The sequence below is a fragment of the Coptis chinensis genome, chromosome 1 (genome assembly GCF_015680905.1).
Source record: "Coptis chinensis isolate HL-2020 chromosome 1, ASM1568090v1, whole genome shotgun sequence".
NCBI classification, from domain to species: Eukaryota; Viridiplantae; Streptophyta; class Magnoliopsida; order Ranunculales; family Ranunculaceae; genus Coptis; species Coptis chinensis.
Genome location: NC_141456.1, coordinates 67110273 through 67127845, shown reverse-complemented (window position 1 = coordinate 67127845; position 17573 = coordinate 67110273). Strand labels below are relative to the sequence as shown.

Here is a 17573-nt window from a genome sequence, read left to right as displayed (position 1 = left end):
AAATCTGTCATTAGGGAAGCAATGGTGTGACCCTTTTCTGAAATGCAAGGTTCAAAGACAATGTTGTAAGTGCTTAAATAGATGTCCCATTTAGCCAGTCTGCTTGATTCCTGAGCACGTAGAGGAAAACTTTGTGAAGTGGGTATTCAGTGTATACCTTGACCAATCTTCCTTGGAAGTATGGCTTGAGGCGATTGGCAGCATGAACCAAGGCTAGAGCAATTTTTTCAACTCTCACATATCTAGTTTCCACCCCCGTTAGGGTCTTACTAATGAAGAAGATTGGACGACCGTCTTCTCTATCGATGAATGGAGAAGTAAACTTCAGTGTATGTAGCGGCCAAGTAAACTTCGACAGGTTACCCTGTGGATGGGCTGGCCAACATTGGTGGCGAGACTAAGTATTTCTTAATGGATTGGAAGGCATTTTCACAGTCATCATTCCACCCAGCTGAGTCCTTTAAAGTCTGAAAGAAAGGACGACATATGTCCGAGTACTTAGAGATGAAATGGTTGAGAGTTGCTAAGCATCCTATGAGCTGTTGAATCTCCTTTTTTGTTTTTGGCACTGGCATGGCTTGAATGGATCGGATCTGCTCTGGGTTAGCTTCGATGCCTCGACGAGTCATCAAATACCCTAGAAAATTTCCAGAGATTAGCCCAAAAGCGTATTTCGAAGGATTGAGCCGCATGTTGAATTCTTCAATTCTGTCGAAAACTGATTGTAAGTCAGAGATGTGATCTCCCTTATGCTTGAATTTTACAATCATGTCATCAATGTACGCCTCCATTATCTTGCCTAACATATCTCCAAATATGGTGTTGATCATCTTCTGATAAGTGCCACCCGTGCTTTTTAAACCGAAAGGTATGACCTGGTTACAAAAAATTCCCTGATCAGCTATGAATGCAGTTGCTTCTTGGTCTTTAATAGATAGCGGAATCTGGTGGTATCCTAAAGAAACATCCATAAATGATAATCACGGATAGCCAGATGTTGCATCTACCCGTTCTGATATCCGCGAAAGAGGGTAGGGATGAATCGGGCAAGCTTTGTTAAAGATCATGAAATCGATGCACACTCTCATTTTACCATCTTTCTTAGGCTTGACTGAGAGTAGACGATCGATCTCCTCTTTGACCTTGAGTTTTCTATCCGGTGTCATACGCCTAGGTTTTTGTCACACTGGCTTGGTTGTAGGATCAATGTCAAGCGTGTGGCATGCAATATCTGGGCTAAGTTCATGCATTTGTTCTACTGACCAAGCAAATATCGTCTTGTTTTTTCTGAAGAGGAGAATCATCTCTTCTTGTTTGCTTTCTGACAGTTTCGCCGATATGAAAGTTGTTTCGCCGGTTGAATTCCCAATTTGCACTTCTAAGAGGCGGTCTATAGTTGGTGGCCCTTCATTTCGTGAAATAGCAGTACAAATATTGTGTGGTACTGATTATGACTTAGACTCCTCATGCGAATTGCTGAGAACTATATTTCCTCGCATATCGGACTGACGATACTCCTCTAAGACTTTTTTGTGGCAGCTGTGGGAAGCCATTTGGTTGCCCCGTATTTTACAAATTTTGCTGAGGGATGGGAATTTGACTGCCTGATGAAAAGTAGAGACTACTGCCCCCATACTGTGGAACCAATCCCTTCCTAAGATTACATTGGAAGGGGATTTGCAATTCATCAGAAGGAATTCAATGTCTTCCATCTTGTCCATGAGTGTGACTGGTCAAGAAACTCTGCCCACTGGGGTTGTTATTGTTCCATCGAAACTAACTATTGGATTATTTTCTACAACCACCAAATTCTCTGAAAGTTGCATGTTCTTGTAGCAACCTGCAAAAATGACGCTGATAGAACTCCCCGTGTTTATCATTATGCGCTAAACTCGCCATAATCCAATGAAAGCAAAGATGTTGACTGCATCATAATGAAGATGATAGACACCCATTAGGTCTTTATCACTAAAACATATGGGACCAAGTTCGGTAGTTTCTAAACGAATTCCTTCTACAAAATCAATGTTATTTACGTGATAAAATTCACGCAAGAAACCAAACTTGGCTCGTTGGTCATACTTCTGCCTTGTTCATGAAATGTCATTAATTTTGGCATGACCAGCTAGGATGACATTATAGTCCATCATTGCTAAATTTTTCTTCATAATCTTTGGAAGTAAAAACTCGTCTAACTGTCCTTTTTCAACTAACCTCTGTATCTTTCCCCTGAAGGATCTGCAATCTTCAGTTTCATGACCGAAATCATTATGGAAGTGACACCAAAGATTTTTGTCACTCCTAGACTTTGTGTTTTCAGGTAAGGGCATTGGAGGAAAAAGTAAGTTATGTCCTTTAATTTTCTCATATATTGCTGTATATTTGGCATTTAATGGAGTGAGCTTCATTTCTTTGTGAATCGTGTCTGATTTTTGTTATTATCCTTCCATAGTGTTTTGCTTCTATTTGGCTTTACCATCGCTTGAATCTTTACTTCAAAAATAATCTTTGTCTCTTGAGGCTTTTGTTATAACATCATCTTCGACGTTAATGAACTGTTGTGCTCGTGTAAACAAATCAGACTTGGGTTGCGGGGGGTCTTGTACAAGGGAATTGTAAATTCTATTTTTATCGAAATGTATTCCTTCCTTGAATGCATGAACGATTATTACGTCAGGGACATCAGTAACCTCTCCTTGCACTTGGCGGAAACAAATTACAAACTTTGCCAGAGTTTCGTCCTTTTGTTGCTTGGTATTTAGCAAGATGTTGATATCCTTAGGACATGTCCAATTATGCTTGAACCAGTCTGTGAACTGACTTGGTAATTCTTGGAATGATGTGATAGAACGAGCTGGCAGGCCGGAGAGCCAACGGAGAGCTTCTCCTTTTAATGTCGACGGAAAAAGTTTGCATAAGAGGGGGTCATCTCCACACCAGAGAATGAGTCTTCTTTTAAATTCCATGACATGATCATTCGAGTCACCTCCTTCTTCATCAAACTTAGGAAGATCTGGTTGTTTGAAGCTGTCTTGATGTTTTGCATTCTGTATGATCAGAGAAAATGGCCCAACGACATCTTCGTTCACTGCATGGCCTTTCCATCGAGTTTCAGCCACACCCGCATTAGTCATTGTTTTCTTGATAATGTCTCTGATTTGTTGTTCCGTAAATGCTGCTCCTATGGCCTCTTGACTTTCGACTTGAGGAGTGACTTCACTATGTTGCATCTTACGGTGTGGTCGCCACCAGTTGTTGCTTACTTCTAGATCTTGCTGGTGCCTTGGACTATGGGATATGTGTCGGTAAGACAAGCTAGGTTGCCATTCTGGGGAGTAGTTCCTTTGGTGTGGTTGCATTCTAGGCTGATCTGCGTTAAATCTTCTGTACCAATGTACTGCATTCAAACCATGTCTAAGGTCGTGATGCAATTCGGCTCTAAGGTCATGATCTTGGCGTCCAGCAATGCCTCTTATTATGGATGTTGTCCACCTTTCTAATGCGCTACGATCAACATTCAATGACCTTGTCTTGTTAAGGGAGGTATGATGATTACCTAATAATGTGTATTGTTATTCTTCATGCCCTGTGTTATGACCACTGCTATGCCTAGTGTTGTTGGTATTTTGAGATTTGGATCGCCCTCTTGAATGGGATGAATGTCTGCTTGACCTCGAGTAATCTTGACAATGTTCGGGGATGGGTTCTAATGGATGGGATCTGCCATTATTATCTTGTATTCGGTTGAATACACTCTGGTTTTCGCCAGATCTGGGGGCTCTTGCCGATGTGGAAGATGCAGCATCGACGTCATCCCTCTGTACTTGCTTCCCTTGGTCTAGTTGTTTTTGCAAGTTTTTGTTGCATTCCTTCTCTCTTATAGACTTTTGACGCATCATTTATAACATAAGGTAATCATCGTTTGCCGCCATATTTTTAGGATTTACTTCGTTTGCATTTGTAGCATCTAGATCTTGAAGGTGAATTACTGGAGCCTGGGGTGGTGGACGTCTATATCTGGGTTGTCGTGGCACTTGGAGCTGTGAAGGCTGATCTTGCAGATCTGTTGCAGTGGGTTGATCTATCACTTCCTGATTGACTAGAACTTCGAATTTTCTTCTTGCTGTTGTTGTTGTGTTCTTGCATTCTTGTTCGCCTCGGACCTTATAGTTTTAGCCATTAATGGTGCTTGGAAGAAGTAATGTGGAAGAGGGCCCGTCAATAAGGATCACGGATGGCGCCAATTATGTTTGGGTGAGAACTCATGCAAATACACCAATGATCTTATTGGAGAGGTTGATATGAAGTGAGAGAGACTGTACCACTAATGGCTACCTACGTATCCAAATCGTTCTCTGGAATCAAGTCTAAAAAATGCACGTAGTCCTTGTTTGAAATGACTGTTGGGTATTCATAGGAAAATGAATATGTTAAGCTTCTTATTTCTTAAAATACCCTTACCTTATTTGATGAGATATTTCCCTCTTTCTATGAAATCTTTCCAAATGCTTTATAAGGAAAAAATCCTTTGACATATCTCCAAACCTGCTATATATAACTTGGGTGCTATATTAGTGGGCAGTGTCATTGCTCCAATAGAGGGCATGCCCGAATGCCACACTAGTAGGCAAGCGGGAATGCCACAGTAGCGGGCAAGCAAGCACGCCTCACTAGTAGGCAAGCGATGCCACAATAGCGGGCAAGCAAGCACGCCTCATTTGTGGGCGACTCTTATAGTAGTACCCAATGATGGTCGTTCGTAGGAGTACGAGTACACTAGTACATACAGTTTGGTATTTATATCTTTAGAGTAGAGATTTCTTGTAGCTCAAGTAATTATAATTGAAGTTGACTCTTAATTGATGATTATCTCTTTGATATTAAATGAATCTAGACATAAATTAATGTACGTAAGTGGCAAGACATGTGGCTAGGGTTCAGCCCTAGACACATGAGTTAATGAGCCTGTACATTAATCTATGATATTTCAAATTGAGCTTTGGCCTTGTTGATTAAATGAATAAAGTGGATACTCCTACCTGTGGACATTTGCCACGAAGGTGGGGGTCGAAACACCGCCCCCTCTTTGGCATGCGAACAAAGTTCATATGGCAAAGAAGAGAAGAAAAATCAAGGAAAAAATGGAATAAGAAAAGAGTGAGCGGAATGTATAAGAAAGTGTTGCGTAAATGTAAACGATAGGAAAATAGACTGTCGGGAAAAATTTGTGAATTATTGTGAATGAAATAATGTCAAACTAACTTATATGGGATGCAATGTAATTAAATGAAAGATGGTTGAAGTGAGAATTGAAATGGGTGGCACAGAAAAAAGTGCAAAAGAAATTGATGGAAAAAACCGTACCGAAATAATTACGTAATAATAATAAAATTGATTTTGACGACTTATGTCAGTGAAAGATTTATATTAGGATTAGACAGTTAAAATTAAATGTAGGGGCAGTTTAGCAATAATAGGAAGAAAAAGAAGTTAAATACGAATTGGATTCGAAGGTGAAAACTTTAGCGACTAAAACTGGTTACCAATTTCGGATTAGATAAGAATTCGGATTAGATAAGAATCCAACCATCAATGGAAAACTAGATCTAAGAAATATTATATAAGTGCTGGCTAAACTCCATATGCCAAACAGTATACGAAAAAAAAAAACTAAGTAGAGAAAGATATGCAAGGGTGAGTGATATGGCGTGGCAAGACAGCATGCCATGAGGAATTGGAAATCAAGTTTCGAATTGGTGGAGATGTTTATGCACAGACAACAAAAAGGAAAAGGTTAGTATTATGAAGTTACCTACATGTTAATCATGAAGAGAACAGATAATTTAATTTTATTACTTCATGTATTATCGAGTAAAAAACATTTTTTTAAGTTACGTTGTTTGTGAAATATTTTTCATTTTTATTGAATCACTGAATCTGTTATGGTAAAAAGGTTTCATATGGTCGCAAGTTCATTACCCAAGAATCATATTCATAAGGTGGATGACGGATTTCAATCAATAGGCTTTGATTCGTTGCCGATAACCCGTTAAAAATTCGATTTTTCTTGACTTTAAATCCATGGAAATTTGTAATCTATCTTTGGATTGTGCTGAAATCTGGTGGGTAGGGTTGTACTACACTCTAGATTGTATATGTACGGTTGAATTTGTGTTTGATTCATCTGGTGGTAGGCGTTCATGGGTGGTAGTGAGGTTGTCGACGGAAAATGGTTTGTGTTCTATTACTATTGGTACAAACTTGAGGTTGGTGACAATGAGTTGTCTCTGATCCAACTCACAGATCCAAATACAGAGTTTTAATTCCGACTCATATAGTTTGAAAAAGAAAATAGACCCTAAAGTAAGGCCTGCCACACAAAGCCCAACATTAAAGGAAATCCCACTTAACATGTAGGAACTGGAAATCAAGTTTTTTTTGTTTTTTGTTTTGTACTTTGTGCCGCAGGTAGAAACGACTGTATTACACAGGTGAAAGATAATCGAGAATAGTAAGAATTGATGACGATCGTAGACTTGGTGAGGTGGAAAGAAGGTGACAGGTATAGTGAACACACGAGACCGTGCGATGGTCACTTAAGGAAATATAAAAAATATTAGTACTCGAGAGATTTGAGATGGACGACGTGTATGAATTTGGAACAAAAGTCGAAGAAGATGAAGTAGTAATGGCTTACTCACAATTAAGTTACGCGAGTGCAAATCCGTTGATCAAAGAAATTGCGCAATTATTAGAGTGGTCGCAAATTACACCGAGACAACTGCCAATTCCATTCTGGTTAATTTTTACGAGAGCACATCGTTTAGAATGAATAACCGAGATGAAGTGGGGCAGATATGGGGACTACGATCCGAAGAGCAATGGATAAATTAAACTTACCGTATGCAATGGATAGACTCGGAAAATATTGTAAGTGTGACCAAAACATGGAAAATTTCAGAGAATATGACAAAGCGGTGTCAATGATTTTCGACAACATGAAACAGGTACATTAGTATATGTTATCAATTATCTTTAAAAGTTTGGTTATCTGAAAGATTGACGAAAAACTAGATATCGTTTTGCCGCAGGTTGAAACGGTGGTATTACGGGCGAAAGAAATTCATGAAAAGGCCGCGAAGAAAAGTTTCGCTCCGCATGATCTCAATGCCTTGGAAAAATAAAGAAGGTGAAGATAATTTTCAATCCGCTCAGAAATTTGACATAATGCGAATTTTCGCTGCACGGAAAAACGACGGTTTTACTAGCAAAATATATTCACAAAGAGTCGACGGAGAAAAGTTTCGTGCAAAAAGGTGTCAATTAATGCCGTAGAAAAATTAAAGAAGCTGACAGAAGTTTCGTCGAGAAAGATCGGCTCAATGCCTTAGAAAAAATAATGAAGTTGTCAGAAAGTTTCAATTCCCTCGGAAAGATTCGCTCAAAAAAATTGGCTCAATGCAGTAGAAAAAGTAATGAAACTGTCGGAAAAAATTTAACCGAAAGCGCTAAGCGAAGCGAATGCAGATTTCGAAGAAGAAAATGAAGATTTAATCAAGCGACCATAAGAAAATTGACAATTGACAGAGAGTTTGACTGAAACGAGAGATGAACTAGAACGTGAAAAGATAAATTACAAAGATTTGTACGAGTTGTATAAGTGAAAACTAATAAGAAACCAGTGAATTTTCCCAAACCAATGATTATGTGATTGTGTGAATGTGATACCATAGAACTAAAAATTCTTTTGGTGAAAAATAAAAATAAAGTATAGGTTTGCTATTGAATATTGTTCTTGTATCAGATAACATACCTGCGGAAAGCTGATAATGTTGTTGATTTATATAGTTGAAATGAAATAGAACGAGGCGCTCGCATGTAAAGAAAAATGCCCCCAATGCAAACTTAACTTGGCAAAATTAAACTAAGTGAGCATAAAAACGTTCAAGCATAGATTGACGAAGTGAAACGTGGTAACTTGGGTGGAATTTGTCGTAGCGATAGTAACGTACTAAGTGAGCGTAAAAGCGTTCAAACTTAGACTAACAAAACTAAACGTGGTAACTTCGTCAGATTTTGTCGTAGCGATATTAACAAACTAAGCGAGCGTAAAAACGTTCAAACTTAGACTGAAGAAACTAAATGTGGTAACTTCGTCAGATTTTGTCGTAGTGATAAGAACAAACTAAGCAAGCATAAAAGCGTTCAAACTTAGACTGACGAAGCTAAACGTGGGGACTTCGTCAGATTTTATCGTAACAATAGGACTGTACTGAGTAAGCGTAAAAGTGTTCAAACTTAGACTGATGAAGCTAAACGTGGTAACTTCGTCAGATTTTGGTGTAGCGATAGTAATGTACTAAGCGAGCGTAAAAGCGTTCAAACTTAGACTGACGAAGCTAAACATGGTAACTTTGCCAGATTTTGTCGTAGCGATAGTAACGTGCTAAGCAAGCGTAAAAGCGTTCAAACTTAGACTGACGAAGCTAAATGTGGTAACTTCGTCAGATTTTGTCATAGCGATAATAATGTACTAAGCGAGCGTAAAAGTGTTCAAACATAGAATGACGAAGCTAAACATGGTAAGTTCGTTAGATTTTGTCGTAGCTATAATAACGTACTAAGCGAGCATAAAAGCGTTCAAACTTAGACTGACGAAGCGAAACGTGGTAACTTCGTCAAATTTTGTTGTAACGATAGTAACGTACTAAGCGAGTGTAAAAGCGTTCAAACTTAGACTGATAAAGCTAAACATGGTAACTTCGTCAGATTTTGTCGGAGCGATAGTAACGTACTAAGCGAGCGGAAAAGCGTTCAAACTTAGACTGGCGAAGCTAAACGTGGTAACTTTGTCAAATTTTGTCGTAGCGATAGTAACGATCTAGGCGAGCGTAAAAGCGTTCAAACTTAGACTGACGAAGCTTAGCTCTTTGTTAATGGTAGATAGTTAATGGTAGATTTTTTAGTAGAGAATAGTAGATTTTTAGGTTAGAAAATAAAGGAGCTTAGAATAGAAAGTAGCCATTAGAATAGCTTCTAGATCTAGATTTAATTATTTTAATTAAGTTTAATTTCAAATCCAATTCTTGTTTTAGATTAAACTATTAGAATCATTACTCTTAATTAGTTTGATTAATAAAATAGCTAGTTGTTAAATTTCGATTCTTGTCATTTACATTTGTGTTAGATCTGATTCATTTACTACTTGTTATTCAATTCTTAGTTATTAATTAGGTTTTAATTATTGTTTAATTTAGATTAGTAAATTTCAATTCTTTATATCATGTTTAGTTTAACTTTAATCGGAAATGATTAGTAATGATTCTCGGCTAAACCTCCATTAGAGGGGTTGAGAAGCCTTGATGAAAGCTTGATTCCGACTATCGTAGAATCGTCGTAATTTCCTTTCCACTCTAGAAACGATTAGTTCACCATGAGAATGGGTTTAATCGTTCACATGCTAGTTATGAATTGGTAGGAATGCCATGTGTAATTAGGGATTAGGAAAAACCAATTGTTCTGCGAAGCAGTTCAATTCGGATTACGACGATTCATCGTTAATAGGATTAAGTCGAAGTTAAGGTGGAATCAATCCCCTCTAACTCCTTATCATCGAATCAACGTAGCATTCCCTTAGTTATTTTGATAACCGACTAGTTGCATCTTGTGGGTAGTTGCATCGTAATCTAGTTGCCTTTTCGTAAATCTCTCATTAGACTTTAGAGTTAAGAATACTTATACGTAGATAACACATCATGCGGAAGGACTAGGAGTGGAACGAATCACTCTACTCCACTATATCTCATAGGATTGAGAGTAGAATCTTTGATAAAATATAGCATCATAAATAGTTTTAGTTTACTTACATTTTGAGTTTCATCGTTCATTTCGTAGGTAGACTAATCAAATTTATCTTTTATCAAATGGCGCCGCTGCCATCTTAGTTTCACTTTCGTATTGTTTTCATAGTGTTAGTACTTTTCTTAAAGTCCCATTTCACCCACCCACCCGTGTTTGATTCATACTGTGGTTATCCGATTCAACGTTGGAAAGTTCCGACAAAATAACACCGAAGCGAAGCGACGCGCTAGTAGAGAGCACCAAGCCTCTATACTGGAGCAAAGCGCTTAACCATTAAACTCTGGAATACCAAGTTATACCAAGTTACCACGTATCTATGCGAAGCGCTTTTTAGCAAATTTTTCCGGATTTCGACAGTTTTGATTCGAACTTTGATTTTTCATATTTTTCAGTGTTCTAACTTGTTATACACACTGAACATGCGTAAACAAGACGCTATTCATAAGCGAAGCAAGGACGCAATCAGGTATTCCTTTCTTCCATACCTCGCGATCTCTCGTTAGAGGTTTATACTAGTATATCGAATTATTTGGAGTGTTGATGTGTTTAGCTAAGTTTGGTTTTAGCCTTGTATGAGATTAAGGTCCGGCCGAACAAAACACGTAGCGTAATTACACAACAACGCCAACAAACAAGTCTATCTAGTATACCACCCACTACACCTCTAGCTACTATTTCACACACATCACGACACAATGCCCGACGAAGAATAGACTCCTCTCTCGACTTCTACAAAGCCTTGGCGATAGCCCCAAATCTTGCATCGTTCTAGCGGACCGGTGGGGATTTCGAATCCCCAAATATTTTAATTTGTTACCCGCTTTTCATGGATTAGACCATGAAAAACCTTATCAGGCTATCGTAGGATTGAACAAGTCCTAACAACATTCCACCATCCTACGGTTGATGCGGAACAAATTAAACTCGTGGTATTCCCTTTCATCTTAGCCGATATAAGGGCATCTTGGTTAACGCCCAAACGCCTAATTCTCGTGGGACTCGTGGGCTAAACTTGTTCATTGTTTATGGAACATTTTACCCACCCCTAAAGACGGATGAGATGCTTTCCAAGATTCATTTCTTTTCGAAAAATCCTCATGAATCATTTTCAGAGGCTTGGAATCGTTTCACCGATCTCCTTATAGAGTGTCCACATCATAATTTAGCTTAAAGACACGTTAGTTCGCGGCCTTTTCAAAGGACTTCTACACCACCATAAAGAAGTCCTAGACATAATGAATGGGGGTAGTTTCTTAAGTAAAGGAGCCTCAGAGGCATATAAATTTTTGGAAGATCAGACTAAGCATAATAATAATTGGGGGGGTAGTGACGATTACTCCCGCTCCGCTAGTTCTTCTTCAACAGTTAAGGCTACCAGTATGTTTGAGGTTAAATCAGATCCTGAGCTTAAAACTCTAATTGAATCCCTCACAAAAAAGGTAGAGGCCATTTCTGTACAACAAAAGCCAATCCCCATCATAAATGTAAATTCAAATCCATGTAGTTTCTGTTGGAGCCCTGAGCATCCCGACTCACACTGTCCTATTGCCTATGAACAGGCTTGTTCCATTAATAGTGAACCTAACGCCCCTTGGAGACAAAATCCCAACTTCGGTTGGAGAAATAACCAAAACGTCACACCTCAAGGGTACAATAATCAATATGTTAGGCCTATGCACGCTTTAACCAAGCCCCACTCACGACAGGGGAGTGGTCGGGGTAATTTTAATAATTATAACAACCAAGTGCAACCTCGACAAGGTCAAGCACAAGGTCAAGGTAGTTATAATAATTATAATGCTAATAGAGGTATCGTTAGGTAAATAATAACTATCAAAATCCACCCATAAATAATTCACGTGAAATAGTTCCATCCACACCACCCGTGACTACTACACCCACCCAACCGGATTGTCTTGACACCTTCATACAAGTGAGCCAAAACTTTTCCAAACCATGGCTCAATCTAACCAACAGCCTTCTACAATTGTTAATAATTTAACCCAACAGCGGTTGGCTCAAAATAAAGCCCAACCCAAAGGTGTGTTTCAAGTCACAAAATACCTAATCCTAAAACAACAAATACAGCCTTTGAGGTAACCGATAATACTAGTAAGGAACATGAAAATGTAGGTGAGCTAAAGGCCATCACCACTCTCCGTTCTGGCAGAGTGGTTGATAACAAAGTAACTATGCCTATAGTTACCCCACCAGTAGCCCCTACACCTGCTATATTACTAGATACCGAAATAGAAACCAAGAAGCCTACTACTTTGTAGAGGTACCCGGTTTCATAACACAACCTAAGAAACAGGAAGCCACGGTTAAACATCCAGGTAATACCATTGCTAAATATAAATAGAAACCGCCGTTTCCACAAAAATTAGCCGTGTTAACTAGGGATACAAATTATGAGGAGATTAGGGATGTTTTCAAGAATCTAACTATAAACCTTCCCTTCCTCGAAGCTATAAAAATGCTACCACACCATGCTAAGTTTCTTAAGGAATTGTGTACTACTAGGCGTAAGACCAAAATATCAAAAGACGCCTTTTTAACAGAACAATTCCCAACTCTATCTGAACATAATGGAATTGTTAAGTACAAGGACCCTGGTCATCCTACTGTACAATGCACCTTAGGAGATTCTTATACGACGACCGCGTTATTAGACACGGGGGCTAGTGTTAACTTACTCCCCCGTTTTATTTGTATAGACAAATAGGTCTAGGCGAGATGCAACCCATTAAAATGGCGTTGCAATTAGCTGATCGGTCTATTAAGTATCCTAAGGGTGTCGTCAAAATATTCCGGTAAAATTCAGGATTTTTACTATCCAAATTGATTTTGTCATCCTTGATACGACGAAGTGGATTAACGACTCTGTCCGATCATCTTAGGGCGTCCTTTTTCGGCAACTGCCAATGCGCTCATTAATTGCGCGATGGTTCAATGTCCATGTCTTTTGGCCATCTTCTTTGTTGAAGTCAATGTTTTAAAACAAAGACACGGTTACCCGATTCGATCTATGGATGGAGAGGTTAGCATGATCGAGAGCTTTGCTCGAGATTATTTCAACAACACGTTCCCGATAATCATATGCCCAAATTTTTTTCCTTTGGAAGTTCGGACTCAACATTTCCATCCCTACACTAGTCGATACACATATTACGGATGAGGATGAGATAGATGACTTTCTCAAAGATGTAGAGGACTATCATAGTAACGAGGATATGACCAATCTAGATGAGCAATTTGATGATTTTCTTAGAGCAGGTGATGATTCACCCTATCAAGAACTACTTTGCACAACATCCACCTCGACTCCCCTCCTTCCACCCTTTGGAAGGAATCTCGAGTTTGCACTCAATCCTTTTGTTTCTCCTGTGCTCCATAATTTTTTAAATTAACCTAGTAAACAAATACTTCAGAAGGACAACCCATTTGACACCTTCATTTTCAGACTTGAGACAGTCCCTACACACACAATGAATGAGTTCTGTGCTAAAACCACATCCTCATTGTTTACAGGCTGTCTTTCTACAACTTATCCATATCCACCATATTCTCCACAACCATTCACTTTTCCACACTTATTTACTAGAACACCCACTCATTCAAAAATGAAAAAGAAGGTGCATGCTAGGTTACGTAATAGGGTTATCCGACTTAGCTTTTCATTTCACTAGGTTGCGTCATAAGAAATATTGGTGCTTGATTGTGTTTGGATATGTTTTCTGTGATATTTATTTATGGAATGATCCACAACTATTTCGGTTGTTGATATATGGTAAACTGCATGTTCATACATACGTTTAGATAAAGTCTCGAGTATCTAACTATAAATGACTCAACTTTTGTGTTTGGTGCATTTCCTTTCATTTCCATATATTGGTGAGTGCACCATTAAGGTAACCGGGCCCTCTCTATGGAGTGTGTGGCTGTAAGTACCGGAACCTAAGTCCACGTTTAAACATAATTCACGTTTTCCACTCTTGCATGTTTTCTCGGATTTTTGAGTCATGTTTCTCTATGGGGTGAATTATGTCTTTCTTGTTTATTGTTTTATTTTTAAAATTAAAAATAAATATATATATATATATATATATATATATTAAAGAATAAACATAGTAATATAGGAAGTCTCGGGAATCTGACTTTAAAATACCCACTGCTAAAAACAAATTTTCTAAGCTCCGTTGTAAAAAATTTGTTTGGGGTTGAGTGTTCGTGTTTCCATCCTAGAATGTTTATGTCCCATTACAGTTGCTTAGGCCGTTTATATTACGATTCGGGTTGACATAATCCATGATTTTAGAGTCCAATTGTTCGCATAACGTACATCATGCACGCACTTTGAGGCATTTTCCACTATCTTATATGTCATCCACGGTTGGAATAGAGTGTTTTATGGATCATTGGATTGGAAATTCTCTCCTGATCATTTCCATAACTTATTCGAAAAAATCGGACCGGTAACGAAGCGGCAATTTTGATTTGAAGTTTTTAAAAATGAAAAAAAAATCACAAATTTCGATTTTGGGCCCAACCCACCCGACAAATAAGACCGCGCCCTTACCTTCACCAACAGTCGCGATCATCTTCAAAATCTTCCATTAACGCCCAAAAGCTTCAAACAATCAAAAAAAATAAATAAATAAAAAGAAAACCTAAATTAACCCACGCCCCCAATCAATACCCAACCCAAATCGACTCCAAACGTGCCCTACCACCACCTCCACCAAATTAAATAAGCAAAAACCACCGGAAATTACAAATTTTGGTGCTGCCGCGCCACCACTCCACCACCACCACTGTTACTTCAGTCGGTCGATTTAAATCCCACCACCACATCCCATTTAAACCCCCACTACATTCCAAACTTCCAATGACTCAACAACGCCGAATTTTACCAGAGCAAGCTTTTACCGGCGACCACTTCACCCCATTTTACGGTGATGAAATGATCAGTCGAGACTGGAATAGCTTGTGGTACTCGACTGAAGCCTATTACCACGAGGACTTAATCAGACGGTTCTACAATACGAGGGAGTTGGAAGGGACTAGGATTTTTGTTGTGGTGGCGAAGAGGAGGAAGGAAGTGACGACTGGGTTGTTGGCTGAGATTCTAGGCATTCCGCCTAGAATCCATCTGGATGTCACGTTGCAGGAGTCCCAATATAATGGGGTAGAGCCATTGATGAACGTGACGGTTACAGAAGGGAACTAGAATGCGAGATCGCATTGTGTTCGCCAGGCATCCCTTAGGACCAACCAGCTAGCTGCAGCTCAGTAGATTGGTCGGAACGTCCTGGGGAAGTGGAAGATCAGCGACATCGGCCTGAACTACCTCCACATCTTATGGATACTCCAGGAGCGGAAGTATGAGTTCTGCATCTTTGAGTTTTTACTTAGCATGATTAGGGGAGTAGGGAAGTCTGTTGCACCTCTCCTTGTGTTGATAACAAAGATCATGCTGAAGTTAAGAGCAGCTCAGGCGATTGATAGGACGTACATCACCCTACACCGTAACCCTCGCATCTATAAGGAGTGTGTCCAACGGGTTTGGAGGTTAGCTGAAGATAGAGAAGAAGAAAAAGAGGCTGGTGGAGAGGAGAATGCCGAGGAGGCTGGGCGAAATCAGAATGCCTCGGAGGATGAGGAGGATTTGACTTGTTTTGATGCGGATGCCTTGGAGAGGTGTTGATCAGACGCAGAACGCATGGCTGTGATTCATCATGGCATACGTTCGCTCAACACCATCTGCGAAGACCTCCGGACTTGACAGGCAATGATGCATCATAACTTCGAGATCCGTACACAGAGAGAGGATGAGAGGTGGGAACAGATGAGGGCCGAGCTAGAAGCTCAGCGCCAGTTCCGGGAAGAGATGCTTACACGATTCCCACCTCACGGGGACTCTCCTTCTAAGGACACACCATCGAGGCACGAGCGTCGCCGGCGATCTAATGGTGCTGGCCCATCAGAGCTTCGGGGAGCCATCTCCGAAGGTGTGCCCTCCGCTACCAGTACCGGAGTAGTTAGGGATAGCATCGTTTGATGTTTTTATGTTTATTTGTAGTTTCATTATTGTTATTTATTTTAATGTAAGTTTATTTCCGTAATTTGAATTTTGTAGTGAAATGTACTGATAAGAGCCCAAAACTGTAGTTTTAACCCCTTAACAATCATACTTTTAGACCAATTATGTGAGTAATAATTAAGAGTTAATACTGATTACGTGTTTTTATGCATTTCAGGCTTCAAAGTCTATTATGTGCAGAAATGTGCCACTTTAGCGAGATAAAGGAGAAAAGGTCGGTTGCTAAGGAGTTCTGTGAATAAAGGCCAAGATTCAAGGAGATAAAGCCTTTGTAAAGCCCGGTCAAAAGCTAAAAAGTCAACACGGGCAGAAACAGTGCACAAGTCAGCAGAACTTCCGAAGGCCGTATCTTTGGACTCAGATCTCAGAATTGGGAGTAGCTTATGTCAAACCAACCGGCTCGAAAAGAGCTTTCCAATGGTCCAAGTTTTAGCCCAATCAAAGTAGCAGAAGTGGACAAAACATCTGTCAAAGCCAACTGCAGCTGAAGAGCCCATTTTGGACTAAAGAAATTGGGTTTTGAGCCCGATTTTCCGGCCCAAAACATGGCTCCAAGCCCATGCACGATTTTTGGATCTGGAAGTATAAAAACAAAAGCTTGACTCTTTGTTAATGGCAGTTAGGTTAGGAAGCTAATGTTAATGGAGTTTAGGGTTAGAAAAAGTTAGATCTAGATTAGTTAATTACTTAGTTTTCATTCCATTAATTAGTTTCATTCTTTATTTTAGCTTAGTTATTTAAATCATTGAATATCATTCATTAGATAAATAAAATAGTTGTTATTCATTCAATCATATCTTGTTCTTATTGTTCTATTAGATAAATAAAGTTAATTAGTTCTCCATAATCTAGTTTCATTTTCATTTATTTATTAGCTTAAATCCTTAGATTTACTTATTTGTCATTATTAGTTTAATTCAATTATTGCATGAGTAGTTTCAAATTGAGTTTAAACAAATAAAGTTCAAATCTTTATATTATGTCTTGTTTAGATTCAATTGTTGGGAATGGTAGAATAGAAAATTCACATCAAATCATTACTCTCACCATTGTTCCTTTTGGGTTTGATTAGTTGAATTCAATTTAAGTCTTGAGGGTTTAAGAGTGGAACGAATCCTTACTCATTATATTGCATGATTATGACTTAAGAGTAAGAAGAATTGATTTAAACTTAAGAACGGTAGGATTACGTATTAGTGTTATTAACATTGATATTAGGATTTTACTATTTTTACGGGTTATCAAATGGCGCCGCTGCCATCTTAATCTCGTTCATGACAAGAGTTCAATTCCTTGAATCCAAGGGGCAATCCCCCATTCTCTACCCACCCACCCTTTTAATTTTTCATTCTTGTTTCTTGAATTTTCGGAACAGTTCACTGTTTCAGGCATAGGGGCTGCAGATTCACAGAGAAAAACACTGCAGTGAAGGTATTTCTAAATTTTCAAAAATTCTGAAAATTTTCATACATAATATTTAATGTGTTGTTGATTTACTGGAATATTTTCAGATTTTTCAAAGTTGGTTTACCTTATGAAAAAAATATGATCTTTACAGTGCTGCATTTCAGTTTTCACACCGTATGTTCTTGAAAAAAGACTCGTAAGG

At 38.9% G+C, this 17573-nt stretch overlaps 1 protein-coding gene across 1 annotated transcript; it reads right to left on the bottom strand.

The window, feature by feature from the left end:
* Positions 1-2495: 2495 nt before the first annotated feature.
* Positions 2496-3230, bottom strand: LOC147525027 (uncharacterized). Its single transcript, XM_086577782.1, has one exon. It carries the CDS (start codon positions 3228-3230, stop codon positions 2496-2498), a length of 735 nt encoding a protein of 244 aa, XP_086433908.1.
* Between the last annotated feature and the right edge of the window lie 14343 nt (positions 3231-17573).

Coding starts and splice junctions, on each gene's coding strand:
- LOC147525027 (XM_086577782.1), bottom strand. CDS start 3,230: ATGCAACATAGTGAAGTCACTCCTCAAGTCGAAAGTCAAGAGGCCATA.